Raw genomic sequence first — 27,984 nt, forward strand, 5'->3', positions numbered from 1 at the left:
AAAATCATGTTGTGACCACTTAGAGAGTTGTTAGCTCCTCGTCGGCGGAAGAACATCACAGAGGCCTGTCGAATGTATATCATGAATTAGGTGCACAAAGAAAGTAAGCCTCTCTCTAAATGTTTAGAATGCTCATCAAAATTTGATCAAACCCAGCAGTCTCCTTTCCATCCTGTCACTTGAATTCTTGCAGGTTTTATTTTGTTCACCATTTTTCTTGATGGATGGATTAGGTACCGTGAACTAAAGCTGGCTATCTTCTTCTCATTCATAGAAATCCATAGATCTGTCATATAGCTTAGTTCTTGTTTTCTCAGTACCTGCGGTGTTCTCAGATGTGCTGGTTGGTAAGCTCTGGCGATGCATTTGGTTCTGATGCATGCGATCGGGGAAAGCTGAGACCGTGTGAAAGTGGAATACATATTTACAATTTAACCCTGCCACTTGATTCTGTTCCGTTCAATTTTATTTTGATTACGTGACATAATCTACACCATCGACTACATGCAGAAGCAACCGATATTTTGGCCGTTATCCTCACCTTGGATCCAGGACCTCCAAACTAACAATAAGTGAGAGAGCAATTCCGTTCAGTTTCCACATAGAATGGAAAAGATAAAAGAGTTGGCATTCTTTCTCCCTTCACTTACTATACTAGTATGAATTCAAACTTGAAGAACAAAGAACATTAGAATACTATGAATTCTGGTTGACACTTGATGTTACAATCTTTTCCGTGTTTCTTCAGGTAAGGTAAAGATATTTTTTATTATTGAATCCAACAATAATAAATCATTGCGTCACTAGCTAAAAAGAGGACATGCAATAATACTGCTATTTTGTGATCATTCGATTTCTAATTTGAGTTGTATACAATATCCTGACATAGAGAAGGCTGGATAAATTATCCTTCAATTAAACCATGAGGTCACAGTGGTAGTTTTTCAGGAGTGTAGCAGCAGGCAATGCATTGTCACCATGCTAGGTTCCCATAGTTCTTCAATCTTTGTGCATTAATCTGACGATTTTGAACACACCAAGGCGTGGAATATCAAATATGCTGGTGAGATGCTTCAAGTGCTTCTTTAGGAAACTGTTCAAACAGTGAGCCCATTGACTGAAGCACTTAGATTGTCTTTGTTGCAGAACACTGGTTGGTATCTTAAAACATCCATCCATCATCACCACTGTCAAAAACTCACCAAATTTTGGTTTGATAGATGTGAAACAAGTACTTCATATAAGAACAAAGTAATTATAAAGAGCACAAGGAAATAATATTTCAAAATAAGAAAACCTGATTGTCACAGCAAATTACACCGGAGATCAGCTCAGAAACCATCTTCACTCAAATGACATTAAGTTCAGGGTTTCAGGGCAAACACTTCGCAAGTGATTACATCATCCATGGATGTCACAGATTGACCAGCACCCAAGACAGGAACAACATTAAAGACGGGCACATCACTCACACTGATTCTTTGACTCACTTTGGCAAATTCAGAGAAGGCATCTGTGATTATCAGGGACAACATGTCTGCAGACATACAGAGGCTCGTTGGAAAGTAAAACCTCATGTTCTGCAAACGAAAAGGAAACAGGTTATGAAAAAAGGGCAACAGAAAAAAGAAAACAAAGATAATGTAGAACAAAACCTTAGAGGATCCAATGCTTAATAATAGGCAAATGCATATCAAGAAATCTACTACGCCTAGTTAAAGATTGATTATACAAACCCAATTAATCTAAAAAAGTAAACAGTAACAGCAGATCATTATAGTCCCCCATGAATGAAATGCCAATCAGCCACAAGTATCAATGAATAAATGACAGACCAAAAACAAATGGTAATATGTACCAAATGTTACCCTGCCAAAATCCAAGCAGGCTGGTCTACAGCAGAGAGCAGACCATGAGCAGTGGTAGTCATTTTCAATTCTGTCAGCCATCAAATACCACAAAGAAATACACTGACAAACAAGCCAATTTTCAGCAGCCAGATGATCACTGCATACAAAAAAATGAATCGAGCTCTCCCACATTCTGATTGTGTGCTCCCAATTCCGAATTTTAGGTTGGCTGTGGACAACTATATTAGCATATCTGTTGATGTGGCACACCCACATCCGTAGGGTCCAAGATGCAGCCATGTATTTAATTATTTGATTCATGAGATATATTACCAAACACAGCATAGTAGGGAATTCACTTTCTTTTGATTGCCTTTGTCCTATCCCAAAAATTCTTTGTTGGGCAAAAATAAACTGCTCAGCAAAAGAGGCTCATCATTGTTCTACTTCTTTTCACATTTCCAGGCTGTATGTATGTTCAGACAAACAAAATCTGCTAGCATGTTAACGAACTAGAGACATCAAGCAGATCTCTAACAAGCTGTAAGTATAAAAATAGCAGTGCCACATAATGAAGTATCCTTATTGGAACATGAGATTTCTGTAAAGGAGAGAAACAAACCGTAATGTCTTCCCAGGAGAAGCTATCCTCCAGAAATACTTTATCAATAAGATAAAGACAAAACCTCGTTATCCTCTGCATATCTTTCTCTTTGGCTGAATACTGGCAATCAAGAGAATCAGAGCAGATCTTTGTGACAAGTTCATTCGTAATGCAGAGGATAACTGAACATATTTTTCCATGAATAACGCATTTCCTGTAACAAGATTCATGCCAGCATGAGTGCTGAAAGCCCCAGTGATTAGGTGAAGTGAAGCAAGATGGGCCCTGCACGTCAGTGTGTAGCCGGGTTTCCTTATCTTCTTGAGCATAAAGGACAGGTTTTATTTCCACTAGTGCCCTGGAAATGTAACACATCCACTATTAATGAGTACTAAAAAAGACAATATTTATTCATCCAAAAAAAAAAAAGACAATATAAACCAATAGACGACATGAGTAGAATACAAAGGCTATAATGACCACAGGAAAAGAAAATCCAAAGCAGGTACATTAGGCTGAATGATGCATCAATTGTTAAAGAATTAGTGCTAATGTTATTGCTTTTTACTACAGCTAATTAAGGCAAACACTACATGGCAATGTCGAAGATGTCTGGTCTGTTTTCTTGCAGCCAACAGAAAACAGACTTCCAGTACAGCCCTAGTATCAGCCATGTGGCAGATCAAGTAAGGCCCAAATTTCACTGGCAGCTAGTACCAAGGGTACCCAATGCAGAGTTAACTGCATGGTAAGTAAAAGCTTTTAAAAGTGAAGAAAAGGTCAAGCTGTTGGAAAATGATCAAAAGCATGATTAAATTGGGACAAAGTCAAATCCAGTCTGTAGTTATTCAATAGTTGGTATTGCTTTCTCATATTTCCATGTGGCAAAACCAAGGTGGGTCAAAACCATTCTATTGGAAAAATTAACCCCTTAAGTCCCTACATGAAAATTTAGCTGGCATAGATCAACAGGTTAGCCCTTGAAGACAAAAAGGAAGTATCAGACACCAAAACAAAACAAAAGCAGGCTTTTGTCTTGAAGCCTAATGATGACATATCAAAATCATACAATCAACAGAAAGAAAGAAATACCTCTTTGGCAGGTCAGGAACAAGAATGTAAAGAATAACTGAATTTGACACCTTAGAGACACTCCCATCATCTAACTCATCTAGTTTTCTCTCTCTTATATATGTTTCCAGCCTCTCTTGAATATTGATTCTCTGATCAGAAGCAATGGATGCTGAGCAGTAAATAATAAGGGTAATTGCAGAATAAGCTATAGAACAGTTGAAACACTCAGCGACTGCTTCACAGTTGTTTAGTGCTTGTTCCAGTTCAGCAGTGGGGCCTCCACTGCAAAGTGTCATTGTGGGAGGGTCAAGTCCCAACTGCCCAGCCATATGAAGTATTTCATTATGCAAGGTTGCCTGAAAGGCAAAAAGCAAGCATTAGATAGCAGAAACTGAAGGATCATATTAGCTGCTACTTAATGTATAGAAGCAATTAAGGATGGATGTGAAGGACATGCACTGGTGTACCCAAGCCCTACCCATACAAGGAAAGATCAGGAGGGGAATGTTGGGTGGGAACACCAAACCATTATATTGTTCCCTTAAGAAGAGGTACCATTCCAAAACAGATCCTACCAGACAATTTCAAGGAAATCATCTTCAATTTCCATTATGGTGTTGATTTGTGCCCAAATCTAATTAGCCAAACCATCCAACCAACTGATTCATGTTTGTTTTGGTTTTGGTTTGGTCCCCCGAGAAAATTTAAAAGAACTGTTTAGTCCTAGGTTGGACTGACTACAATGATGGGAACCGACTGGTAAAACTAGAAATTGACCAAAGCCCGTCTAAACCCAACTGAAACTGATTAAACACCCTTTTTTAAGAACAATATTTCAGGTCACAAGGATAACTGAAGAGTTCTACCCAAAAAAAAAAAAAAAGAGAACTGAAGAGGATTTCATCGTTCATCCACTCCATCCTACTTCTGATGGCATAAAGATCCCCCTCTATCTCCACAAATGACCAGATGCAGGTACTGATTCTCATCCTCTCTCTCTCTCTCTCTCTCTCTCAACCCCTTTCCCTCCGTTTCAGTTTCTCCTCTATTTGAACCTTTTTCAGTGCAATAAGCAATAAGCACACGGGTATCTTTGTTTGAAACAGGAAACCTGTGAAGGCAAGTTAAGTGGTAGATCAATTGCAGCCTGAAAGGATAACACATCAAAGGACACAGACCGTTTAATATTTGGCCTTGATCTTGGCTATAGGGGATCCATTATGCTCTAGATCCAGACATATAGATCCAAGGTCAAACCATCCAAAATAACTCTACCCACTGGATTGATACTCCTAGATTTCAAAGCAATCTGTTACAGAATGAAGAAGAGAAACTGAGAAAGGAATTGATGAGACGGTATCAGTAGTTACAACATGATAAGGTTTTCACTAATGCAGCACTTTTCTGTTTAAAAAAAAATTCTAAAAGAGGTCACTGCATTGGATTAAAGGGGGGAGGGATCTTAAATTAACATAAGCAAAATGCAGTGCATTGGAAAGGTGTTCATAGAAACTGCTAATCTGATATAACAAATGTTTGTAACCAGTGCACGAGCAACTAAAGAAGTGACTGCAGATTTGTAATTCATCTTACCTGACTGTATGGTCCAATGCAACTAGGCGCCCAGCTTGAAATACTTTGTACATGCAAAACTTTTTTCTTGATGTCATTTGCCACTAATACTTCAATGTATGCTGTTCCTAGACCCACTTCAGCTAAGGGCAGTTCAATAGTACTGCGGGATGGAACACCAATGCGGCACTTTTCCTCTGTAATAAACCTCACATATGTTTCATTCGCAAGAGAAAATTCGTCCATATTGGCAATGTAGAGATGAATATATAGAACATTCACCCATCCAAAACCATCTACTGCAAGTTGTGATTCAATTCTATGAAGAACAGCAGTCAGATCCTTTTGCAAACCTGCCAGTTATAAACTTTTATGTCACTGGACAAAAAATTCATTTAAAATGCAAAAATAAGGCTCTCCTCCTCTGAAGATAAACAGTTGGAAGTAAAATAAAGAATGGCTTTCTCTAGAGAAATTATCTCATCAATATTAGTATATGGAATGTGCAGTTCTATAGCACGATCCACAATTTTATGTACCAAAACTGTTGCTAATGAATGAGAAATCATCACCTTATCTCATGAATAAGATATCAGACAAACAAAATCTTTACCTTCAGACATTCTGGAAGAACCTTCTATCCAGCAACCAATAGAAAATGTATCATCTCTTTTACTTTTTGAAATGTGAAGCCCAATCTCAGCAGTTTCACCAAAATCAACTACTGAATCTGTAGACAAGAATTTTGGTTCGCATTCAGGGACACAGTCTCCTTCAACTTCACATACAGAACCCACTTTCTCCAAGCAGGTATTCGTCCCCTTACAGTCGCTGAAAGAAGTGTGCTCCCTTTTATATTCCAAATGGTAAGCTGAGGGATGAAGGACCCCTACAGGAGCTATTGAGTCCAACGAGTGCAGTATAATTTGAAATTCATCAAGGACAATTCGAGCATTCTGGAAACTCCATATGTTAAATCCTGATAAATATTTAAAAAGAAGACTAGAACCTTTTCCAAATTTCTTACAAAACCAAGGTGAAAAATAATTATGTTAAAGTTGCAAAAAAACCAAGTTACAAACAACAAAACAGTTATGTAAATCTCTGTCACTCTCTCCAGAAAAGAAAATCCAGGAGGGAAATATGTTGAAAGTTGAAACCAATAGGTAAATTTGCAGCTCTGAAGGATCTGCAAGATCAATCTCATTAACAAATGAGAAGAGACAAGCAATGGAGGACAAGCTTACCTTAAAAAGAGGGCAGTCAAGTGTAAGTGTTTCATATTCCCCACCTTCACCACACACATTTATTCCATATGACCTGCCTCAACAAAAGTTTCAGCATCAACTTCCTACTTTTTTTTTTTTTTTGGGGGGGGGGGTCAAAGAAGTAAATGACATATGCCAGACATACTCTTTCAATCGAAGCAGATGAGGTTGCAAATAGGAGATCTCCTTACCCAAATGCTTTGCGGGGTCCAATCCCATGGCTGCAACCTATGAGTTATAATTAACAATTCTAAGCACAAACTATCAAAGAAAATGAACCACCACATTTGTGAAAATGAAAAACAGATCCAGAAGCACTTAGATGAAATTCCTGTGTTATTTGCTGAAAGTGGTATAACTTGATAGGAAATGATACAGTCAACATCAGACATTTTCTGTTACAGCACTCCATGTACTCTGCATATAAAAGAGTGCACCTTTGCAGGTGGGGACCAATAGAAGCCAAGATTACCCATGAATATCATGAAATTATTGGTTATAACACTGTAGCCTTACATAGATATGGAAGGGGGATTATGTAGATATCAACCAAAATCTTATAATCCTTAAGTGAACAGGAAGTAGTGTTCTGTCTGCCATTAATCACATATCAGAATTCAGAATATACGAAGCTTTGTTTTCAATGTAAAGCAGTTAAGGGCATAACACCCCCATTAGTTTTTATAAAAGTAGAATAATAGAATTTTAAAGATTCATAATTACCAGGTAGAGAAAAGGTAGGGGTTTTCATAAGAGCACCTCCAGGGCCTCCAGGTGCCCCGGGGGGCATCTAAGGGAGAGAAGTCTGTCACAAGTTAATTCTATATGGAAAATGGAATAAAGCACCACTCTCAGCTTTATTTGTGCATGAGCGGGACTCCAACACAAACTTTCAACATTTTGTTATTAGATAGTAGATATTCAATTTAACTCAGCTTGATGTTTTGGTATCGGATTTCATAAAGTTTTTTTTGAGTCACTGCTCCATCTTTCCAGGAGTTTAATTCATGAAGGATCTTTGTTGGAACCAATCTTCTGTGAAGGTGTCTGTTCTTCACAACCCCACCTCCTCCCTTCCCTCCCCCCCCCCAAAAAAAAAAAAAAAAAAAAAAAAAAGAGAAGAAGAAGAAGAAGAAGAAGAAATGCTTGAAAGTATTGCCATAGCTGTTTTATGCTGTTGAGAGTGCATGGATCTTTGATTAATGTTCGATGAAGATCTAGTTGTTGTGAATAACAGTTGAAATTAATTGGCAATCTGTGAGGGCTCTGCTATCACTAAAATACATTTAATTTCAGCAGAAATAAATTTCAGCAGAAATAACCTAAATTTCGCAGAATATTTCAGTTTCAAGATCACTCAAAAAGATATAGGGGGCATACCAGATTCAAATTTCAGTCTCTTTCTGAAGATTAGGATCAAGCCAAAACCAGCCAGACAGGAGAAGGCTAGATTTCTGTTAACTTTGGTTTTGGTTAGATTTATGTCGGTTTCCTCTTAGTGTGCACGGTCCAGTTTGGTTTACCATATATATATATATATATATATACAAGAAAGGGAATAAAAAATAAATAAATAAAAAGGCAAAAGGCTATAGTTTTTTCTTGTTTCAATATTATCAGTTTTGGTCTGGTACTAAGTGGTTTATAACCAATGACATAATTCATAATACCCCAAGAAACCAGCTTGAAAGAAAAATGTTGGTTCAGTCAGTTTGATCACTCGTATAGGGTTTGACACTCTCTTTTATGTGTCCAATGTCAAGTAAAATTACAATGGAAAGAAGACCATGGGAGTGAAGCCACTTGAATGTAAGTGCCATCTAGTGGATGTGTAAAGAGTACGTGGCCAAATGCCTAAGGTATGAACTCAAACTATTATTTTGGATGTGGATTTTTACAATCTAAATATTCAATATGTCTAGCAATGCTTCATTAGGGTCTTCTCAAGTCTCGGTCCAAACTATGGCATTTGACTTCTGAAAGTGGTCAATCAAAATTCACAACTGAAATATACTAGCTTTTTGTCATTTTTCAAGTTTCAACCAAACCCAAAATAGTTTGGTTTCTGCCGGAGAACAAAGGCTTCACAAAAGCTGCTAAAAAAACTCTCTAAGGGTGCCCACTTTGTCCGAAAATGACAAACGTATGGATCAACTCGAACCCTGTGAAAGCAAGGGTTGCACCAGGTTACAGGCCCTAGTGGTAAACTTGACTTAGCACCTAGACTTCCTGTTTATATTAAGACAACTTCCGTACCACGACTCAACATAAACTTCTAAGCCCATGCTCCCCAAACCTACTCATTTGGGCTCTAACTCTCTCTGTGTCTTTAACTCATTCACTAACTCTATGGCTTATGCCTCTTAAAATAATATCAACCACCCCTATTTCATACACAAGCCATGATACCTTATGTAAGAATAAGCTTATACTTCTGAGAAACATTCAAGTGAGACAACTGCATTGCACTGATGATAACACATCCATGGAGAACAGCATCAACAAAATTTCATAATACGATTAAAATAAAAAAAAATAAAAATTTACCTTTACAGTGATAGCAGCAATTTCCATTGTTATCTATCAAAGAAAGAATCAGGTTAACACTATTTTCCAACCTGAAAATAATATTCTCATTCTTAAAATTTAGAAAGAAAAGAAAAGACCACCCTTCATATTACTACAAAAGAAATTACCATTTCTTGAAGGAGCAAAGATTGATCTTGTTTCCATAAATATGCCAGAGAAACAAGCCCTAACCTTGAACATATACTTTCCACCCGTAACCTTTGATAGTCAGAAGCAATAGCACCTGAAGACACAGCTGTAATCGAAGGTATTTGCTTTTTGACTTCTTTCAGCAAAATAAGCATATCTTCAACTTCATCACCTGGGGTCATTTTGTAGCTAAGGTTCTGATACCTATGTAAAACAGCACCAGAAAAGCAACAAAAACACACGAGGGAAAAGATGAAGAGCCATCAACTAAAACCAAAAATTGTAAGGGAAACTGAAACAACACAGTGATTATATTATTCAATTAGACAAACAGATTAATGAAGAACATCTCTCGATGTTAATGTTCAAATTTCTAATTTGAGGGATAGTGGGTCCAAAAAGCAATTCAAACTTTAATTGAGGAATGTTAAATAATTTTAATGGCAGCTCCACATACATCATATGCTGTCTTTGGACTTTGGAGGACATCTAACAGCATGCATCTAGTCAATTGCAGCTCCTAAGCATATATGTCATACAGGATATCCTCCATTAAGAGGGAGAATTAATTAGTAGGTTGAAAGCAAAAATAGAGTGGCACAGATGATGCAGAGGGAACACATACTCAAGCAATAAAACAGGGCTGATGCCAGGATATGTGGAACGAAATCAGAACTATTTTGACTGTAAGTAGCAGTAGTGAAAAGATGATAGGAAGTTTACGGAAAGAATCTATCCATGTGCAATGGAGACCCGCATTTATACTGGTGAGTGATGTGTTGCAAATAGAGGATCCACAAGCAAAATGACTACGAATATACATGGTGGTGAGTGGTCTGTTGAATGTGGACGCTGAAAAAAACAGAAGAATTTCTCTAGGAGGTTCCTCCCTGCACACACCCCCCCCCCCAAAAAAAAAAAAAAAAAAAAAAAGGCCCTACCTCATAGATCCTTTTATTCGCCTTCGAAACAATGGCAAACCCATGCACTCAGCATAACTAACCACTATCTGGTGTCCAACCTGAGAAACAGAAAAAATAAATACTAAATACATAATATAAAAATAAAATAAATGCACAAGCTCTGAAAGACAGTATTAGAAACAATACTCAAACACAAGTCCCTTATAATCATTATCTAGACAGAAAAACAAGCCTAAGCAAATTCCCCGTCAAAATCAATTTGCTGCCCTTTATTCTCAGCGAATAGACCCAAGAACAAGCACCACAGTTACCAGTCACTACCCCACTAGCCATGAACCCACCTGCCCATTGATCACTGAAAGCGCTACTGGATCAATAAATGAGCTAAGCCAAAGTAATTCTCAGTATAAATCTCACAAATTGGAAAATCCAAGCAAACTGAACTTATTCCTACTTAATAACACAGCTTCATAGCAGAAAGTTCGAATTTTTCTTTTCTCTTTCTCCTTTGGGTTGTAAAGACAGTGTGCTTATGACAATTATCCCATTTCTAGGTGACACATTTTTTTGTATAGCTACAGCAATGCAGTGGATTCCTCGTTTAGTTATCAATAGTTTTAAGTTCATTCCACATGTGTGTATGTAAACAAATATAGTTTTAGAGGGAGAAGAGAGAGGAGACTCACAGTCTGGTACATGTAACTATCCAACTCATCGACCGATTCATCGATAGGCATTAAATTTGCCAACGCCACAATCTGAAACCAAACAAAATACTTGCTTTTTAAGTTAGAAAATAGAACCCTCACACTGAAGAGTTGGAAACGATACTCAGAAATTACCCAACAAAATAGAAAACCAAGAAGAAGAGCATAACCTCGTGGCCATATTCGATACATTTCATCATAGCATAGCAGCTGTCTTTCCCTCCACTAACTAACCCAACCACCTTCATCTCCCCAGTGCAACAAGCAAAACTCAGCAAAAGAGAAAGGGAAATAACACAGCTCAGATAATAGGAACAGATAAAAAACTCTTCTTGACTTTGTCTCTGATTGATTCCCAATCGATCGAGATGGAAGATTTTGGAACACAGTTGTGACGCAGTCGAGCTGAAAGGATTTTGTATGAAGCAGCCAGCACGGTTATAGAACCAGCAATCTGTCCAAGACGATTCCGACTCACAACCCCAGAAATTGGAGTCAGTCTCAGCCAATTCCCCGCCGATTCGCTCATTTTTGAAACCCTAGTAAGTGAACCGGTTACACCCTGAGGCTCAACTATGCTTGCTTGACCAAGCCCCCTGTGCGGGCGTTGGACGAGGGAGATCAAACGAGATTCAAATTTATAGATTTCAAATCTCTGGAGTTATAATTTATAAAATTAGATGTTTGGGTGGAATGAAATAGAGGATCATCTAAAAACTATTGATCGACGGATTTTGTGAATGTTCAAATATAAGCTTTCGAAACTCGGTTTCATCCCTTACCCATAAATCTACAAATTCACGTTTTTAGTGTAAAAAAGTGAATCTCTAAATTTCATGAATTTAGAGATTTTTACAACCAAACGGGTATAATTCTCAGATTCATGATTCCAGAGATTTGAAATCTCTGGATTCATGTAACCAAACAGGCCCTAAATGCATTTTAGGCCTAAAATGCGAGCCAAACACTAATGAAGTTTTAGGAATGATTTTTGCCAGTTGTACATAAATACATTGAGTATGGAGGATTGGACTTGAACCATATAAACCCTTGAAGCAAACCTGAACCAACTCCAAGCAGCTCAACCAGATTAAGATTATGTCGAGTGATTTGGCTGGCCTCGAACAATTTTGAACATTTCTTCCTCTATCTTACTTGTGATTTTGCTTGGGATCAATGCTGCTCCCAGTAGTCAAAGGCCCAAATCCATTTTGGAGCCGAGAGAAAATCTGGATCATTGAATGAAGTGTTCATTCAATGGTCCATATTTACTATGGACCTCAAAATAAATCTAGGCCTTTGATTGCTGGGAGTAGCACTGGCACGATCCTCTTTCTTGAGATGCATGAACCCACTTTGTTTGCCTAAAGAGGCATTAAGTAGTCAAGTCCAGCCTTTGAAGCCATGCCTATTGTCAAGCATTCAATGGGACGCTATGAAACTTCCATTTTCGTAATGTGGCACCTCAAGCAAGAAATCACCCCGCATGAATAATCCGATAGTGTTATCAAATGTCATGTTTAGGTGTATAAACTTTCTACCTACGACCAACGCAAGGTTGGTAGAATGGTAGAGATCTATGCTTATCAGTGGAGAGGTCGTAGATTCAATGCTTGCAGACAGCGTCTCTCCTCCTAAGGATGTAATCAAGGTGTGCACAAGCTGGCCCGAATGAACCTTAGCTTCCAAAAAAAAATAACTTTCTACCTACAACATTTAATGATAATGCTCATTTACTTTCATAACTTCCTTTAAGTTGCATTGCTTGAACAGTTTTCAGGCCCTATCACACAATGTTGTTGTAATCGGATATAAATTAACCTTCTGAGGTGGCTTCCTAATCACTAGAGCCTGGCTTGCACTCACCTTTATTTGTTCCAAGGAAATCAAAACTAATTGGAGTCATGCATGGATTGTTGGAGATGTTAGATTTGCGTGCAACATTTATCGTGTCCATTTCTAACATGGAGACAAAAAAAGAAAAACATGATTGTTAGATTTTTTTTTTTATTTTTTTTTGGACATGCCTCACAAATCGGAAGGAAAATGGATGAAAATGGACCATGTCAGAAATAGACAAGATACAAATCCTTAATTCCAATTATAGTGTCGAATCCTTAATGAAGAAGAAATGCCATTTTAGCAGTTTTGAGAAATCTTTAAACTGAAATCAGAGATGGATCCAGGTTGGTTCATTCTCACGTGGTGCCCCGGTCACATGCATGAACGGATCCAAGTATCCATGTGCTGAAGCAGAAAGTAAACGCCATTAAGAGTAGCCATTACGTCTAGTTACACTTTTTTCTGGATTCAAATCCAAATCCAAATCCAGAAGAGAACGAGTCATCCATGCCAGCGTTTCAATCAGTTGGTTAATTAGTTCAAGTCACAAGGCGTCAGTTTAGTTCAGATTGTTGGAAACTGATTTGGTAAAAGTAAACCTCCTTTATCCTTGGGATTGATTAACACCAAGTCATCAACAATCCTAACAGAAACGGATACTAATTTCCAGATCAGAGAATTATCCTTTTTCTTGTTATTATTGATGATGAATCTTCCAATGGTTGTTAAAACACTAATTAAATCTAATTCGGATTGGCTATTCTCCATTTAGTGGATCACCCAAAAATAGGTGAGACAGACGTTTTGTTTAGCTTTTGAGTTTCAGAGTTGGAAAAAGTTCATTATTTCAGAGGGACCAAAGCAGAGAGACAACAGGGGAACGAACCCATTTCGATTCTCCCTCTCTTTGGTTCATTGATTTTCCTTCCCTTCCTTTGTAAAAAGTACTGACTAGGTTTGGACCCTTAAATCTCTCTTATGTAGGTTACTTCTCATTGTTTTGAGGGAATCTGATCATATTTTCAGATAGATTGCAAGCTCTGGTAAATTCATAACATGGGTTCGAAGTTAAAAGATCTCCAAAACAAGTTCAAGGTAACTGTATATTTGTTACTTAGGTTTCTAGTTTGTTTTCGGTTCTTGGTTTATGGGTTCCTAAAAAACTTCTGATTGTGTAATCTTCATGTCTGCTAGGAACAGTTTACATGTAAACCAGAGCCAGGAATCAATATAACCCATAAGTCATTCACCTTTGTGGAGATGACCTGAACTCTCTAATCTATTATATTATCATCACTTGACAAATTAAGAATAAGAATTCTGTTTTATTCCAATTTTTGCATATGTTAATGTGCTTTATTGTTTGCATCATCTTCATTGTCTGTGAATGGCAAAGTCTAAATAAAATCATAGCAGATAGACTGTCGACATTCACATTATTCATGATTTACTAATGTTGTTGCAATGGCGTATGTGGTCTATGGTGTAGGCCTTCACGGTGACTCGGTTTCTTCATGTGGAGAAAAGTAAAAGGAAGGCTTCACAGAAGAATCATTCATGGATGACACCCATCTCACATGGGTTCCATGTGATTGAGGATAGATCAATAAGAGAAGAATCAGGATACTTGGATTCTGAATCTGTTTTGATACGAAGGGAGGAAATCCAGGATCAAGAGGTATGGATGTTTGGGGTCTTCAATCCTCAAACGGGTGATGCAGTTACTGGTTACTTGCAGTCCCATCTGTTTGACAAGAAGCTGAACGAGGTACTTATGATTAAAGAAGAATGATTTTTAACTAAATGTCCTTTCTTCTTCTATTACTGTTATCCCTTTCCCTGTAAACATGGGTCACCAATTTTTCAGTATTTGTTTTTCTAGAATCAGTTTAGAAGCAAGACCAAGGAAACATTAAGAAAAGCATATTCTTCAACAAGAACAAAATTACATGAGGGAGAGCGTGAGAATGAGACAAGAACAACAATGGGTTCCACATATGCCATTGTGATAAACGGAGAGAAGGTGGTAGCAGCATACATGGCTGACTATAGAGCCATTATATGTAGAGATGGTGTGGCTCATTTGGTAGGGAAAAGGCACAGTCGCAGGGCTAAGAGACAGTGGTCTTTTGGTCTAGTTCAAGGTACTTCTTCACTGTCTTTGGCCTCCTCTATTTTTCATATATTTCCCCTTCTTCCAAAGAAAGTGTTAATGGAGTTGAGCAGGAATTAATATTGGGACTCAGGACAAAGCCATTATTAGACCTTTTAATTGTTATGAAACCTAGTTTATTGAACATCTGGCATCTAAAGGCTCTTCTGCTTCCATGTCATCTTGCATACAAGGTGCTCCATAAACAGCTTCTTTGTTCTGTTATCAAGAAAGAACATTTACTAAATCTGTTTTCTCTGTTTCATTTTAGTTGAGTATTTATGATCTTCTTTACTTGTTGATCACTGTCTTTGAGCATGATATACTTTGTGTAGGCGCATGGCATATGCCAAAGGTGCGTGTATTGGCATATGAAAATGGCAACACTGGCAGCAAACCTTCCACCTCAGGAGCAGTTGTTGGTGTTGAGAACATTAACTCTGATGCTGAGTTTCTTATTCTGGCAAGCAATGGCATATGGGAGGTACAAGCAGAACAGTAATTTAATTGGCATTATTAAATCAGGCATTGTTTCCAAACACCATAATTAATTACAGTTGATCTAGTAGTTAGTATGAAAATATAATTGTGATCCATAGTTGTATTTGTTTTGGGGGTGGGGGAGGTTCAAGGTCGTTTTGTTTACATGGAAATGCAACATTTTCTGATAACTGAATTCCCACACCAAGGATGTGAGATTGCCTTTGCTCATTATGATGAATTCCCCAGTTCACCTGAACTAGCATATTTTCAGCTTCAAACTGAAACATGCATTCTTAGAAAGTAGAATGAGAATGCCGTGGGGAAGCGGGCTACTCTCGTTCCCAGCCATGTTGCAGAATGAGCTAGTTAGTGTGTTTCATTAATGGGTAACAATTGTAAAGAATCTTCACATTTTTTTTCATTAACTTCAGTTGCAGAACCTTTGTTTTTCTGATATATTTGTGGGTTGTTGCCTCCAGGTTATGAATAACCAGGAAGCAGTGAATCTCATCAGGCATATTGATGATCCACAGGAAGCTGCAGAGTGCTTGGCAAAGGAAGCTTCAACAAGGATGAGCAGAAGCCAAATTTCTTGTCTAGTCATACGCTTTGATTGAAATAACAGGTAATTATTATGATACCTTATACAGGATTTTTGTTGTTACTTTGGTTGGCTGAGCATGAGGTTGCCTTACCTTAATTTTGTATTATCAACCTAATCTGTCAAGTAGCAGTTCAGATAATGCTAAATTTTGGCAGGAGGCCAGGCTGATCTTCCCATTCTGATGTGTTAAGTTTGAAGCAACTCCAACTTGGACAAATTCCCAACCCCCAAAGAAAAACACAAGATGAACAAATATAAGAATTTACTTAATACAAGATGGAACATATGATCAGGTTTGGGCCAAATTTCAGACATGAGCAATATGTGAAGCTTTGACATTCTCTTTACTTATTTCCCAACAAAAAAAAGACATTGTCTTTGTTGAAAAGAAAAAAAGTCAAGCGTGGTTGAGGAGCTACGTACCACTTCAGAGAAATTGAGATGCAGCAACTACCCTCTCTATCTGATATCCAGACCAGCATCTTCCCTACCTCCTTTTCTTTCTCTTTAAATTTCTTTTTGGAGAGGTGTTAGCAACCAGAATCTAAATTTTAGGGTATTTGGAACACCTACAGTTGTTCTGGTTCTAAAAAGAGTGTTTTCCTGATTATTGGAATTCCCGGTGAAAACTTTGTGCCCTGAACCTTGCAGAGGACAGAAGAAACCTGTGATTGTTAAAATGTTGTGTTCCCTGCTTTTCAAATTTTTACCTTTCTTCTTTGGCGGTGCCATATCCTAATTTGGTTGGTCGGAACATTAATTTGATTTTGCATATAGCAACATTTGGCTTTAATTGGCTTTATTGTTTCCATTAAAGGAAAATTAACGAATTTCAAAGACAACCTAGACATCACTGGATTGGAATCCTTCATCGTCAGACTCACACAATTGACTCCGGTTCAATGGCACAACCCTATGCAAATGCTACAGCTCAGAAACATTTCTCTGTCCATACAATCAAGCATGCAGAACCTTGATCCGTTCAACCAAAAGAATTTCATTCAATTGTTTTTTCTGATGGTGATTTACATTTACCTGAACAGGCAGGAGGTCGATTCACTGGAACCAATCCCTAATGCGTGAGCAACATTATCTGCCAGAGTAATTAGCAATTATAAAAGATGAGATTCGCAGACCAAGTACAAAGTACTGTTCATAGAAGCAAGACACACCAATAGACAAGCAGCAGAACAATTCACACTCGGGCATTCATGAAATTGAATGGACAAAATACCCAGTTTTTCAGCAATACATGTGGAAAGCAATCAACTAAAAACATCTATAGCTACATTTTTCTCCTGGGCAGATGCAATTTAACAAAATGGGGAAGAACCAGAATCAATCCACTTCGCCACCTACATAACTTCCGGCATCTTATCATCATGTTGTCAGCTTCTTTTCACGGTTCTTGCTGCTCCGAAATGGTGACAGCAAAGAGAATGGTCTAGAAACTGTTGCAAGGAAATAAAAAAAATTGTAATGTCAAACCCCAAATTAACACCAAAATCTATTTGTTTTTCTTTCTGCTACATATAAACACATGGACCAATTGTCCAGGCATAGAAAATGCAAAACAGTTCTCACCCTTCTGTGGAGTAGTGAGTGCCTTTGGTGTTTCGTCTTGAGAGATGAGGTTCTTCAGCATATTGGCTAAAAATTTAGAAGATAGAAAATGTCAGCCCATGGATTGCACTGATGAGAGAGTATAAACTAATTTAACTTTTTAAATGTCATCTTACTCATTTCTAATTCAGTCTCCCCAGTTTCATTTAGCCAAGTCAGTTTTACTAACTAGCTAACTGGGTACTTCAAATTGATGAATAAGCCTAAAGTTCAAAGCTCAGAAAGAGGGGTCATGAGTTTTAGGACTAACTAAAGTTGAATAAGCCAAGATAGACATCAACTGGCACCATTTTGCTAAAGTTTGAAAGTGGAAAAATCAACAATACTGTTCTCCACTCCAATGAAGTTTATGTACCTTCATCAGAAGCAGCATTTGTTGGATCATGGTCCACCTCAGAGCCATCTGTGCTAAATTTATCTGATTCAACATTGCACTCAGCTGCAGTTGAACTGTGGTTTTTCCTCCCAAACATCAACAGCCTTTTAAACCCTTTAGATTCCTTTCTCCGAGGCTTCTCCAAGGCTTCTGGGTTCGTCTCTGAAGAGTTTAGGACTGTCAAACCAGACACCAGGGCCTCGGTAGTCTCCATGCTTGTCGCTTCCATTGCTGAAGTTGTTGCTGGATCCTTGCTGAACTCCAAATTTGTAGTGCATGGATCTTCCAATGATAAAGCTTGATCACACGGGACCTGGTATGGCTTTTCAGCAATACAGATACTCAAAACCTTTGGTAATTCCTCCATTCCATTTGTCACCTGAGCATCAAATAGTATGACTTGGTTCAGACAACAGAGAATATTACAGGTAATACCAAGCTAAAGTAATTTATAGAGTGGTTGCCAAACTTCCTCAAACAAGGTTCAATAGGTACATACAAATATATCATCTGACTAGGATTTGGCACACAGACTCTGATTTAATCTTCAAATAACAAATATAGGACTTCAAAAACAGCACAGCATGAATAGGAGTATAGGACACAGGCTCATTTGGGCAAATATCATTGATTCATACCAAGCTTAAAAACATACATAACACCAATCTTAGTAAGAGATAGTAATTCTCTTTTCCATGTGAAAAATCCAAACGTAAGCAGGGAATTAAGAAAACATAATACCTAAACTAGATTTGCATATAACACTGAATCTCCCTCTGCCCACCTCTTCGGAAAGTAAATAATAATTAAGGGACCCCACACACAAACAAAACTCATTGTCATGGCAAAGAGAAATTTTGTTTGGAGAAATGGCATGACTGTGGAACGAGTAGGACAGCATTACAGATCCTTGCGGCCAACAGAAAAGTTAGGTTATGATTTCAAGTATGATATCATCTGTTGAACGTACCCAAGTCAGGAATAGAAAATCCTGTGACCTCACTATGGGAATATTTTTAAATATAAATATGCCACGACATAAAAAATTAGGTGATTGTTATGCAACAGAGAGATGCTTTTAAAAGAGTATATAGACTTTGAAACAGTAATATAAATAAAGCACGAGCTTACCCCAGAAAAATCTGACCTCTCGCCTAAGTAACATTCATTGGAATCTTCATTAAGTGGCAAAACTGGAGCATGGATGGCAGCATACTCTGAAACCACCTCTGTCTTTTCTCCAGCTTTATCTTCAGCATATGTTCCTGTTTTCATTTCCATCCTCTCTATGGATGAAGGTGCCACAGGATTGGGGAGTACCTCAGGTTCAAGCATCACAACAGTCTTCTCAATAATTGGATTTTCGTCTACGCTGCTACGATGGACAGTTTTATTATTGCTCTTTGGTATGGTGTCTTCTGAAGATGCAGAAGACTTGTTTAGATTACCTTTCTGTTTTGTTTCTTTTGCTGCTGATTTATTCTGGTCTACTTCTGGAGGGCCTTTTGAGGTTCGAGTCTTAAGTCCTGGAAGAGTAGCAGCCTTAGTTTTGTCAAGGCTCATAATTGCAGAGATCTTCTTTATCTCAGGCCCATTAGATGATTTTGGCTTTGATACTGGCTCAGCACTTCGTGACTTTACTGAAGGAACATGACCATTGCTTGTTTTGTGGTCTGATAATCTCCTTGATTTCATTGTAGTGGTCTTTGATTCAGAGGTGCTGCCATCTATCTCTTTTTTCAGCTCAGGTAGTGATGACAATGATTGGCTTAACCCATTTCCCCCTAGAGGACCACTACTTAATCTGCTAATTTTAGTGATTTTCTGCAAATCACTGGAACCAACAGAAGCAGTTCTGATAGGCAACCTTTGAAGAGGTGATACTGGTGCAGGGTCAGAGTCGCTAAACTTTGATCTCTGAGCACTTGGGGAGAGCATCATTGGCAACCCTGATCTGGATGGCTGAGAAGATAATGGTGTTGAAGCAGGGCCAGAACTTCCTCGTGCTGCAATCCTCTTTTGCCTTTCTCTCTTCAAAGCTTCCAATCTCCGTACCTCTTCCTCTTGCTGAAATTTCACAACAATGAAGCACCATAGTCAACAAAATGGCCAAAGGCAATAAACAGGATGATAACCACTTATTTGGGTAAATAAGCAATTGGGAATGGTAGCATACATTCTGGAAAACATAGGCACTTTGTTCAGCGTTGGTTGAAAATGAACAAGGAGAAAAATACCTTTGCTTTCTTCTCTTTCTGAAGGTCAGCTTTGAAGGCCCGTAGTCTTTCAGCTCGTGCTTGTGCTTCAATCAAAGGACTAGATTTTGATGGCTTCCCTTTTCTAATTGCTGCATCCATCTTCCTCCTCTCCAAACCATCTCTTGTAACTTTGGAATTTTTATCCTTGTCCGACTTTTTTGAACCAACCTTAGTCACATTCTCTTCCTTCTTTCTGTTCTTTAAAGTATCTTCAGTATGCACTTGCATTTCATAATCCATTGCAGGGTCATAACCAATAGTTTCCCTCTCTGTGCTGCGCTCAGGCATCAAGCTTAAATCATCTGGCTCATATCTGAGTTGGTCCACAATCCTACCAGACAAGTCTTCTGTCTTCTGCAGTGCAGACGGTAGCTCAGAATCAATATCGATGGCCATTCTGCTATTGGTTCCAACCTGATCTGCTGAGTTTGCCCTGAGAGGAACTATAAAAGATTCATCAGTTACCATATGTGATGAGCTCCTCTCCAAGTTATTTGCTGGATGCCCAAATCCATTTCCAGACAGTGGATCTGAGAAAGAATTTGTAACCCCTGATTGATTTTCTCGTGCATAATATCATAAAATCATCATCAGAAGTCCTATGTGGTCGCCTTCCACCTTCTATCTCCGTCAACTGTACGTCAACTTTCCCATCTCTGACTCCTCCATCAGGTAACTGTCCTTTAGAAAGTAGCAACTCCTCATTTTCTAGCTCCAACAGACGTGTCAGCTTGGCACTGATTGTATCAATTTCAGTCATCCTTCCTTCTTGAACTTCTCCAGAATCTTGTCCACCAGGAACTATAGGATCTGCAACTGTAGATTGCCTTCTCCTAACTTGAGACTCTTTTTCCATTGCAAACATGCCTTCATTGACCACACTTTTATGTGTATTTTCATCATCATCTCTCAGTAAACAGTTCTGAAATGCTTGCCAGTGTCCCCCATCTGCTCCCTGTCCATACTGTATCTCATCTTTATCACATGAATCCTGGGTATCAATCGACTTTGTGTGGCTTCCTTTACTTTTTGAAGATCTTGTATGATTCTTATGCTTCTCATACACAGCATCAATCTGTACATCCCCAAGTTCCTCATCACTTTCAGGCTCAGAAGCTGAATTCAATTCACTTCCTGATGAATTCTTCCTGTTTGATGTAACATAATTGATGTTCCGAATGACAACCATGCCTGATTGTCTTTTACCTGATCGACCAGCCTTTCTGCGTGACTCGAGAAATTGAGAACCTTCCTTCTCCAATTCAGAGCCATCCAGTGATTGTTTATGGGAACCACTCATCTCCCTCTCTGATTCAGTTTTGCTGTCTTTACTGTCCATGGAATGCCTTTCCTGTCCGTTCCTTCGGGCAGCACTGAATCTAGGATCTTCCCCTGGAGAAGGATAGGGTGGTGGGAAGAATGGGCCATTTCCTGGATAATTCTGATAGTAAGGCATGCCTTGCATGGGATATCCTTGGAAGACTGGTGGTGCACCAGCTGGAGAATGAATAGGCCAGTGAGGAAACATAGGCTGCTGGAATTGTCCTTGAAAATATTCATGCTGAGGCAATGGAAATTGTGGATCCATGAGAGGCTTCTTATCTGTGCTTGATGAAAGGGTGAAGAAATACTTAAATTCAGTCCACAGAAACAAAGGTACTGATCATTTATAAGAACACAAAAAATAAAAAGGTTCATGTGCAAAGTTTGTTACAGAACTATTGCATTAGAACCAGCTTATACTTTGCTTAAACAAAAGAGCTTTAGTTTGCATTTAGAAAATATAACTGATAGAAAACTGGGAATGATTTTAGGACTCCCAGATTCCCAAGTGGTGGAAGCCTCATGCACTGAGTACGTGCCCACCTCTTTCTCTCTGTCTCTCTCAAATAGTTTTATAACTTTCCCAAGACCGCACAGTGGCAGGACCCTTGTGCATTGGGTATGTTCTCTCTCTCTGAGGAACTCCTTTTCTTCTTTCTGATCTATCCTCGGTTGCTTTGAGCCATGGAGTGAAGTGTTTCATGGTCACCTAACTAGTACAAATAGATCATCCTCCTACTGGTTGGTGGTTTTGGCAATGATAATTGCTTAAGACTGGCATACTCTGTAGAATTGGGATTTACTTCTTTGTTCCTTATGCTTGATTAAGCAGAATACACACTTGTATTCTATCCATAAGCTGTATTGTAAAGAAAAATCCTTGGGCATAAACTAAACCTACCTCCATTTTGATGTGAACTCATATCTGCATCAGCACTATTTACTTTTCCATTGCTTTCTCCGCCCAACATGCCACAGGATTCATGCCATGCTTCACTAAATTCCTTTTGTTTCTTGATCTCACTGGGAAGCATAATGCCAGATGTATTCATGGAAGACAGATCTGATTGGCTAGACATTGTTTCAGCTGCTTCAATATCAAGCCATTGACCAGTTTCATGCTTCTCCTTCCACAGCTCCATAAACCTTATGCATGCTTCCCTATTGCAAGGAAAAACTGGAATTCATCAGGACAAACTTCAAAACAAATTATTATCAGTAATTGTTAATCAGCCAACCGTATCACTATCTGACATTAGCAAGACTTCCTAATGAAATGGCCATTGCCATTGAATATTACTCACCTCAGACGTGATGCCCCAAAGGACTCTGCAAATGATACCAAAGGTGCCATGTTGTCCATTTCAAAACCTGCAGCTGCAGCACGTGCAAAAGCCATTCCTTGTTCTTTCTGCAGCACAGTTTTGCGAGTCTCCAGTACTTTCAGGAGCTTGACTCTGAAAAGAATTACTAAATCAAATTACATGATCCCCAAAGAATGTGTGGATGGCAGCCACAATAGGTGAAAAGTATCTTAATGCCTAATAATTATCAAAGAATACAACTATGACAGTTGTTAAGGTGTTGCCTAGGCAACTAGTCATCATACTGTTCAAGGTAACCAGACAGAAAACAGGGGAAAATGAAGGGAATAAAATTGAGGAAATGAGGAGAAAAAGCAAAAGGACGGAAAAATGAGAGGAAAAATAGGGTGAAGAAGCAGTAGCTGCTACACTAGTGCCAGAAAGTTTGCAGTGGCAGCCATTATCACCACCACTAGCAAGAAGAACTAGAAGACCCTCTCATCTTCATAGACAAAGGGAAAATAGTTCATTATTTTACACAAAGTCTGCCTATCAAATCAAAAGTAACCCTATTTACACAACATGAATTTACTGCGTAGGTACTACAGCAACAAAGCACCTGACCACCATCCATTCTGTAAACATTGCACACTCTCACCCCCCCCCCCAAAAAAAAAAAAAAAAGAAAGAGAAATCTCTCTCCCTCTTTTGGATAAGGTTTCTACTCTGGCACTATTATTGGCCACATTGCAGCAATTTTTAGGACATGTAGTCCCCATATGCCCCTGCTCACCTGTCAAGTTTCAGTTAAAATAGTGTTGGCTAAGCGGTGGAATAATTATCACTTCTCAGAAAATTCCATTGAAAAATTGAAGCTTTTCTAAAAAGAAATTTACAAATGAAATTAAAAGGAAGTATGCCAATAAATGGGATGCTACATGGTCAAAAGTAATATTTGGCATGTGTTCAAGACTAAAGCATAGAAACAGTCGTGTGATATTGTTTTTTTCCTTTAAACAATTGCATCTCATATTAGGATGGAGTGTAGAGAGAAAGAGGAAAACAAAAAGGATCATGCAACTCCAGAAGGTTTAGTTACCAAATCATTTATACTCAAATGTGGCCTATATTAATGACATAAAACTACCACTATTTACAACTCAGCAAATTCAATAAATTGGAGTGTGAAAAAGTTTCTTTAGGTGAAATTGCAAGCACCACATAAGACCCAGGGTGCCATACTTGGAACTTTCCTCCTGCACTGTGGTTCCATTTGATTCAGGTGGAAGCGATCCTGGCTGCCATAGCACGCAGAAAACTAGCTTCAGTAAATTTCCAAGAATTCCCTTGTATCATGAGGCACATAGAATGAAAAATACCTGGTAAAGGACTATCGCTTTCTCTGCATTGACATCAGGTACGAACTTGCTACCTGTTCAGAAGCACACAATATGGCAATGAATGATAGGGTGAAGGAAATCCATAAGAAACATTGAAAATATAAGGCTATTCTTGTGAACTACATACAGTTGAAAACAGGAACTGTGAAACAAAATGGCAAATGTAAGAAGCTTCAGAATAATCTCAGCCATAGACAGATGAAAGAATGAGTCCAATTTAACATTCCAACTCCAACCCCCCCCCCCCCCCAAAAAAAAAAAAAAAAGAAGGAAAAGGAAAAGGAATATCATAAATCTAGAAACATATAGAATACCTTCAATTTGTTCTGCAGACCTGATTTGATGGTCTTCTGCCTGCAGCACAAGGAAAAGAGAAAATTTTACTAAAGCACTAAAGCATATTGATCATGCAATAATGAAACGTGCATTAGAATTTACTTACACTGCTCAATCCCAGATTTTCATTACTCTGAATGGCAATACCCTCCTCAATCTGTAGGATTTCTGATTCTATAGTATTCACTCGTTCCAAGACTTCCGGATTGCTCACAAACCGGACAAACCTGAGTTACAACATACATTAGTTGATATGTCACGCTCTGGTTAGAAGAATCAGTTAAGTAATTCAATTTATGCACAAGCGTTATTAAATGGCAAATTGGCAACTCTATTAGTTGCAACCAGGAATACCCACCTGATGGAGCAGCAAGCTCAACATTGGATCAATAATCAACAAAAACATGAAAGAAACACAAAAGTATACCCAGCAGCTAATGATCAGATATTTGCTGCAACCTGCAAATATACAGCACCAGCAACCAACCAAGCCACAAAGCTTATAATATTTGAACTTCCTGGGAGATCTAATGATGTACTGGAGGGCAGGAACAACAGACTACGAGTTCAAGCATGAGCCAGCTTTTAATCTTCTCCCTCTAAACTTTTTGGCATTTTCAAGACAAGGATAAAATGGTGGCAAACAAATACATTTTTGCATCCATAATATCACCAAATCAAAAAAATTTCTTAAAAGATATTCAATGGTGTTTCCATCTAAAGGGTAAAAAGGTGACAAGTGGAAGCAGGAACCTGTCAACCTATTTGAATTTTCACAGATGATTTTCATACTACTGAAATCCCAAACTACGGATATAGGCTTTGGCAAATGGTGCTGTTTAAAGCTTTCTTTCTAAGGCACCAAGGGAACTTGCTTTTCCAGATTTCCATCAGACCACACACACACATATATATAAAATTAAAAAAATCTAAATTTTAAAAAAAAAAAAGAAGAAAAGAAAAAACAACAACAAAAAAAAAATTTGAGTCTAAAAAGTGAGTGGTGCCCGGAAAGTAACTCGGCTATTACTTAACAGATCCTAAAGAAACCCCATAAACATTATTTTAATTGTCATACTGGAATAGGTTCCTTTTTTATCCTGGGGGATTCTTTATTCTTCCACAACTCTTTTAAGCATTCTCAAATCCTACAAAAAGTCCAAACCACTACGATGAAAGAGCCAATTACTAACTACTACACTCATGTCAGATTCACTTAAACTAGGGACAAATCAAAAATAACCTTAGGAAAAGCAGTGAGAAAGGATATGCATAGCTTATGCCTTGTATCTACGACAGCCTCAGATAGAATTGATTGGAAAGTAATGATCCACATAGCTGACCCCACTTAGTTGGGACAACACTTCTTCTTGTCGTTGTAGATTCACTTAAAGGCAAAGTTCAGTACAATCAATTCCAAATAAACATCCATCTCAAATCAACTCGACCAAAAGATACCCAAATAAACATAATTAATGCATCCTTCCTAAACCACCATCATCCCCCCCCCCAACCCAAAGGAAAAAAATCCCTGCTCAACTTCTTAGAAATTTTTTCCCTGCAATATGCATTGGAAGAGAACTAGAAACAAAATGCAACTGGATTGGTCAGCAATCCCTACATATCTGCTTAAACTTGGCTGAGTTTTGACAAAAATCACCAATAATTCCATTACCAATCCTCAGTCAAATCAATTTAGTGGTTCAGTTGTTAATTCCAATTATGAGTTACAGAAATATGTAAAAGAAGAAATGATTGCATTGCTAATGAAACACCATCTGACTCACCTCTCCATGGTGCCCTTTGAGAACCATGTTGTATCACTTCCAGACTTTGGTTCAAGAGTAATAGAATAACCTCCCTTAGCTATCTGTTCCCGGGCTATCTTTAAGTGGTCAATAAATGGGTTCAGCAATCCTGACGCAATTTTCTCTGTCTTGCCATTGGCAATGATGACCAAATCAAACCTGGTAAAAAGGGGAAAAGCAGTCCTTCATTAGAACTTACAATAGCGGATAAAATATAAAAAAAAAAAAAAAAAGCATGCTGATAAATTTGACGTTGCTGACAGCTAAAGACTATCTGAAAGTGTATTTTTTTCATTTGCAAAATTGAAAAGGCCGTTCAGAGCAGGCACATTGAGACACACAATTCATTATACGTGCAAAACCAAAACCAAAAACATTTCAAAACATACTTCAGATCCAAAAGGTTCAAGATCACCTGCAGTCTAAAAGTCAAATGCAAATCTCAACCAAGAATTCTGTTTTGTAGCTAGCTAAAATTAAAATTTTGACAAGCATTTCAAAGTTCATGATGTTCCCTTTTTATCTTACACGTTCCTACCCTCTGGAAGAGAGCTGTGACTTGAAGGGCGGATAAACACCACAAAAGAAAAGTACAAGGAGAAATAGACATTTAGGACATCAAAACCTATGATTCACTCGAAATTGAATAACAATAAATTAATACGAAGTAAGATTTTTTGTTTTTAAAAAAATACATTCAAGAATTAGAACTAAAAGTGACGGTGTACATATTATTGATTCAGTTTACACAACTTCACTACATCTCAAATATCAAACCAACAAACAGGGGAGGGCAAAACTGAGCATTTTCCGATCAAACGCAGAGTAGGCAGACACAATAATGATTTTTAAACCTCGAAGCTTCCTGGTTTCTCCAATGACTGTTTAAAACAAATCAAGAGAAGGAGGAGTAATCACTGATCAAAATAAATTACCTGGTTCGAGTAGGAGTGAGCTGAAACACCACAGAATCAAGCAGAGTTGTCGACTTCATCGTGTCAAACACCGCCGAAACAGCTCAGAAGGCGTGAAAAAACAACTAGATTTATTTACAAAGAAATACACGAAACATAAATGGGATCCAAAAAGATAAAGAGAAAGAAAGGGGGGAAAATAAAGAAGAAAGAAGAAGAAGAACTTTTAATCTTCTAACTCTACAATTAATAGATCCAAAAGCTGGAAATGTTGCTTTTCCAGAAGCAAGTCCGGAAGAGTTGCCTTTTCCTCCAGTAAGGAAAAGTGAGTAGCAGAACCTGAACTAAGGCTTCAAATACCAGTGAAAGTTCCTTTAATGGCGGACGAAAATATAATAAACAAATTCACATAAAAAAATTTGGCAGAGAGAGAGAGAGGGGTTTTCTTGGATTCCGATTTCTGACCAGAAACCTGGAGACAAAAGTCAGTGTGGCTCAATAGTTCCACTTCACTGAAATCGACAAAGACAGGGAGAAGGGTAGTTTGGGCAAGTAAAAATCCCATTCGCCGATAAAAGCCCGTGAAGGGCTCAGGGTCTTGAGAGTCCAAACGTATATTGGCTGTACAAGTAATCGTATCGTTGTATTTCTTTGTATTACCACAAATGTCCCTAAAAGTTCAACTGTATTGCATGGCATGCCACGAAAGAAGGTAGTTGGGAAATTGAAGAAAAGGAAAAAACAATCCTCAGGTAGTTACAGTGTCACTACAGAATGTATTTTAGTAGCCAAATACACTAACCGCTAACGTACTCAACAAATTGGGGCTTCCCACCTAAGTCCTT

At 38.2% G+C, this 27,984-nt stretch overlaps 3 protein-coding genes across 4 annotated transcripts; 1 reads left to right on the forward strand and 2 right to left on the reverse strand.

Moving 5' to 3' along the window:
• Positions 1 to 696: 696 nt before the first annotated feature.
• On the reverse strand, positions 697 to 11,204 carry LOC149028245 (endoribonuclease). Of its 2 annotated transcripts, XR_016175709.1 has the most exons (13): positions 10,887 to 11,204; positions 10,696 to 10,767; positions 10,028 to 10,107; positions 9,065 to 9,290; positions 8,916 to 8,948; positions 6,514 to 6,596; positions 6,348 to 6,420; positions 5,714 to 6,056; positions 5,122 to 5,453; positions 3,547 to 3,884; positions 2,473 to 2,812; positions 1,298 to 1,580; positions 697 to 1,187 (listed from the first exon to the last, which is right to left on the reverse strand). XR_016175709.1 is itself a non-coding variant. In XM_089169590.1 (12 exons), exons 1-12 carry the CDS (start codon positions 10,962 to 10,964, stop codon positions 1,365 to 1,367), a joined length of 2,214 nt encoding a protein of 737 aa, XP_089025716.1. In that variant the 5' UTR covers positions 10,965 to 11,204; the 3' UTR covers positions 697 to 1,364. The 2 variants fall into 2 exon arrangements, 1 of the variants encoding a protein (XP_089025716.1); XM_089169590.1 differs by having other exon boundaries at positions 697 to 1,580.
• A 1,871-nt stretch (positions 11,205 to 13,075) lies between these two features.
• On the forward strand, positions 13,076 to 15,881 carry LOC149028246 (Protein phosphatase 2C family protein). The gene is made up of 6 exons (XM_089169615.1): positions 13,076 to 13,348; positions 13,543 to 13,653; positions 14,048 to 14,326; positions 14,441 to 14,702; positions 15,046 to 15,194; positions 15,673 to 15,881. Exons 2-6 carry the CDS (start codon positions 13,615 to 13,617, stop codon positions 15,808 to 15,810), a joined length of 867 nt encoding a protein of 288 aa, XP_089025741.1. The 5' UTR covers positions 13,076 to 13,348; positions 13,543 to 13,614; the 3' UTR covers positions 15,811 to 15,881.
• A 502-nt stretch (positions 15,882 to 16,383) lies between these two features.
• On the reverse strand, positions 16,384 to 27,633 carry LOC149028247 (COP1-interacting protein 7-like). Its single transcript, XM_089169604.1, is given in 14 exon segments — positions 16,384 to 17,248; positions 17,382 to 17,447; positions 17,776 to 18,175; positions 18,928 to 19,863; positions 20,034 to 20,627; positions 20,629 to 21,656; positions 22,279 to 22,538; positions 22,682 to 22,834; positions 23,924 to 23,979; positions 24,061 to 24,113; positions 24,396 to 24,435; positions 24,524 to 24,644; positions 26,205 to 26,384; positions 27,161 to 27,633. Coding segments are annotated over 14 exon segments (4,017 nt in total). The 5' UTR covers positions 27,220 to 27,633; the 3' UTR covers positions 16,384 to 17,177.
• Positions 27,634 to 27,984: the final 351 nt, after the last annotated feature.

The sequence above is a fragment of the Hakea prostrata genome, chromosome 1 (assembly GCF_041222555.1).
Source record: "Hakea prostrata isolate BN-2017 chromosome 1, UWA_Hpros_2, whole genome shotgun sequence".
Classification (NCBI taxonomy): domain Eukaryota; kingdom Viridiplantae; phylum Streptophyta; class Magnoliopsida; order Proteales; family Proteaceae; genus Hakea; species Hakea prostrata.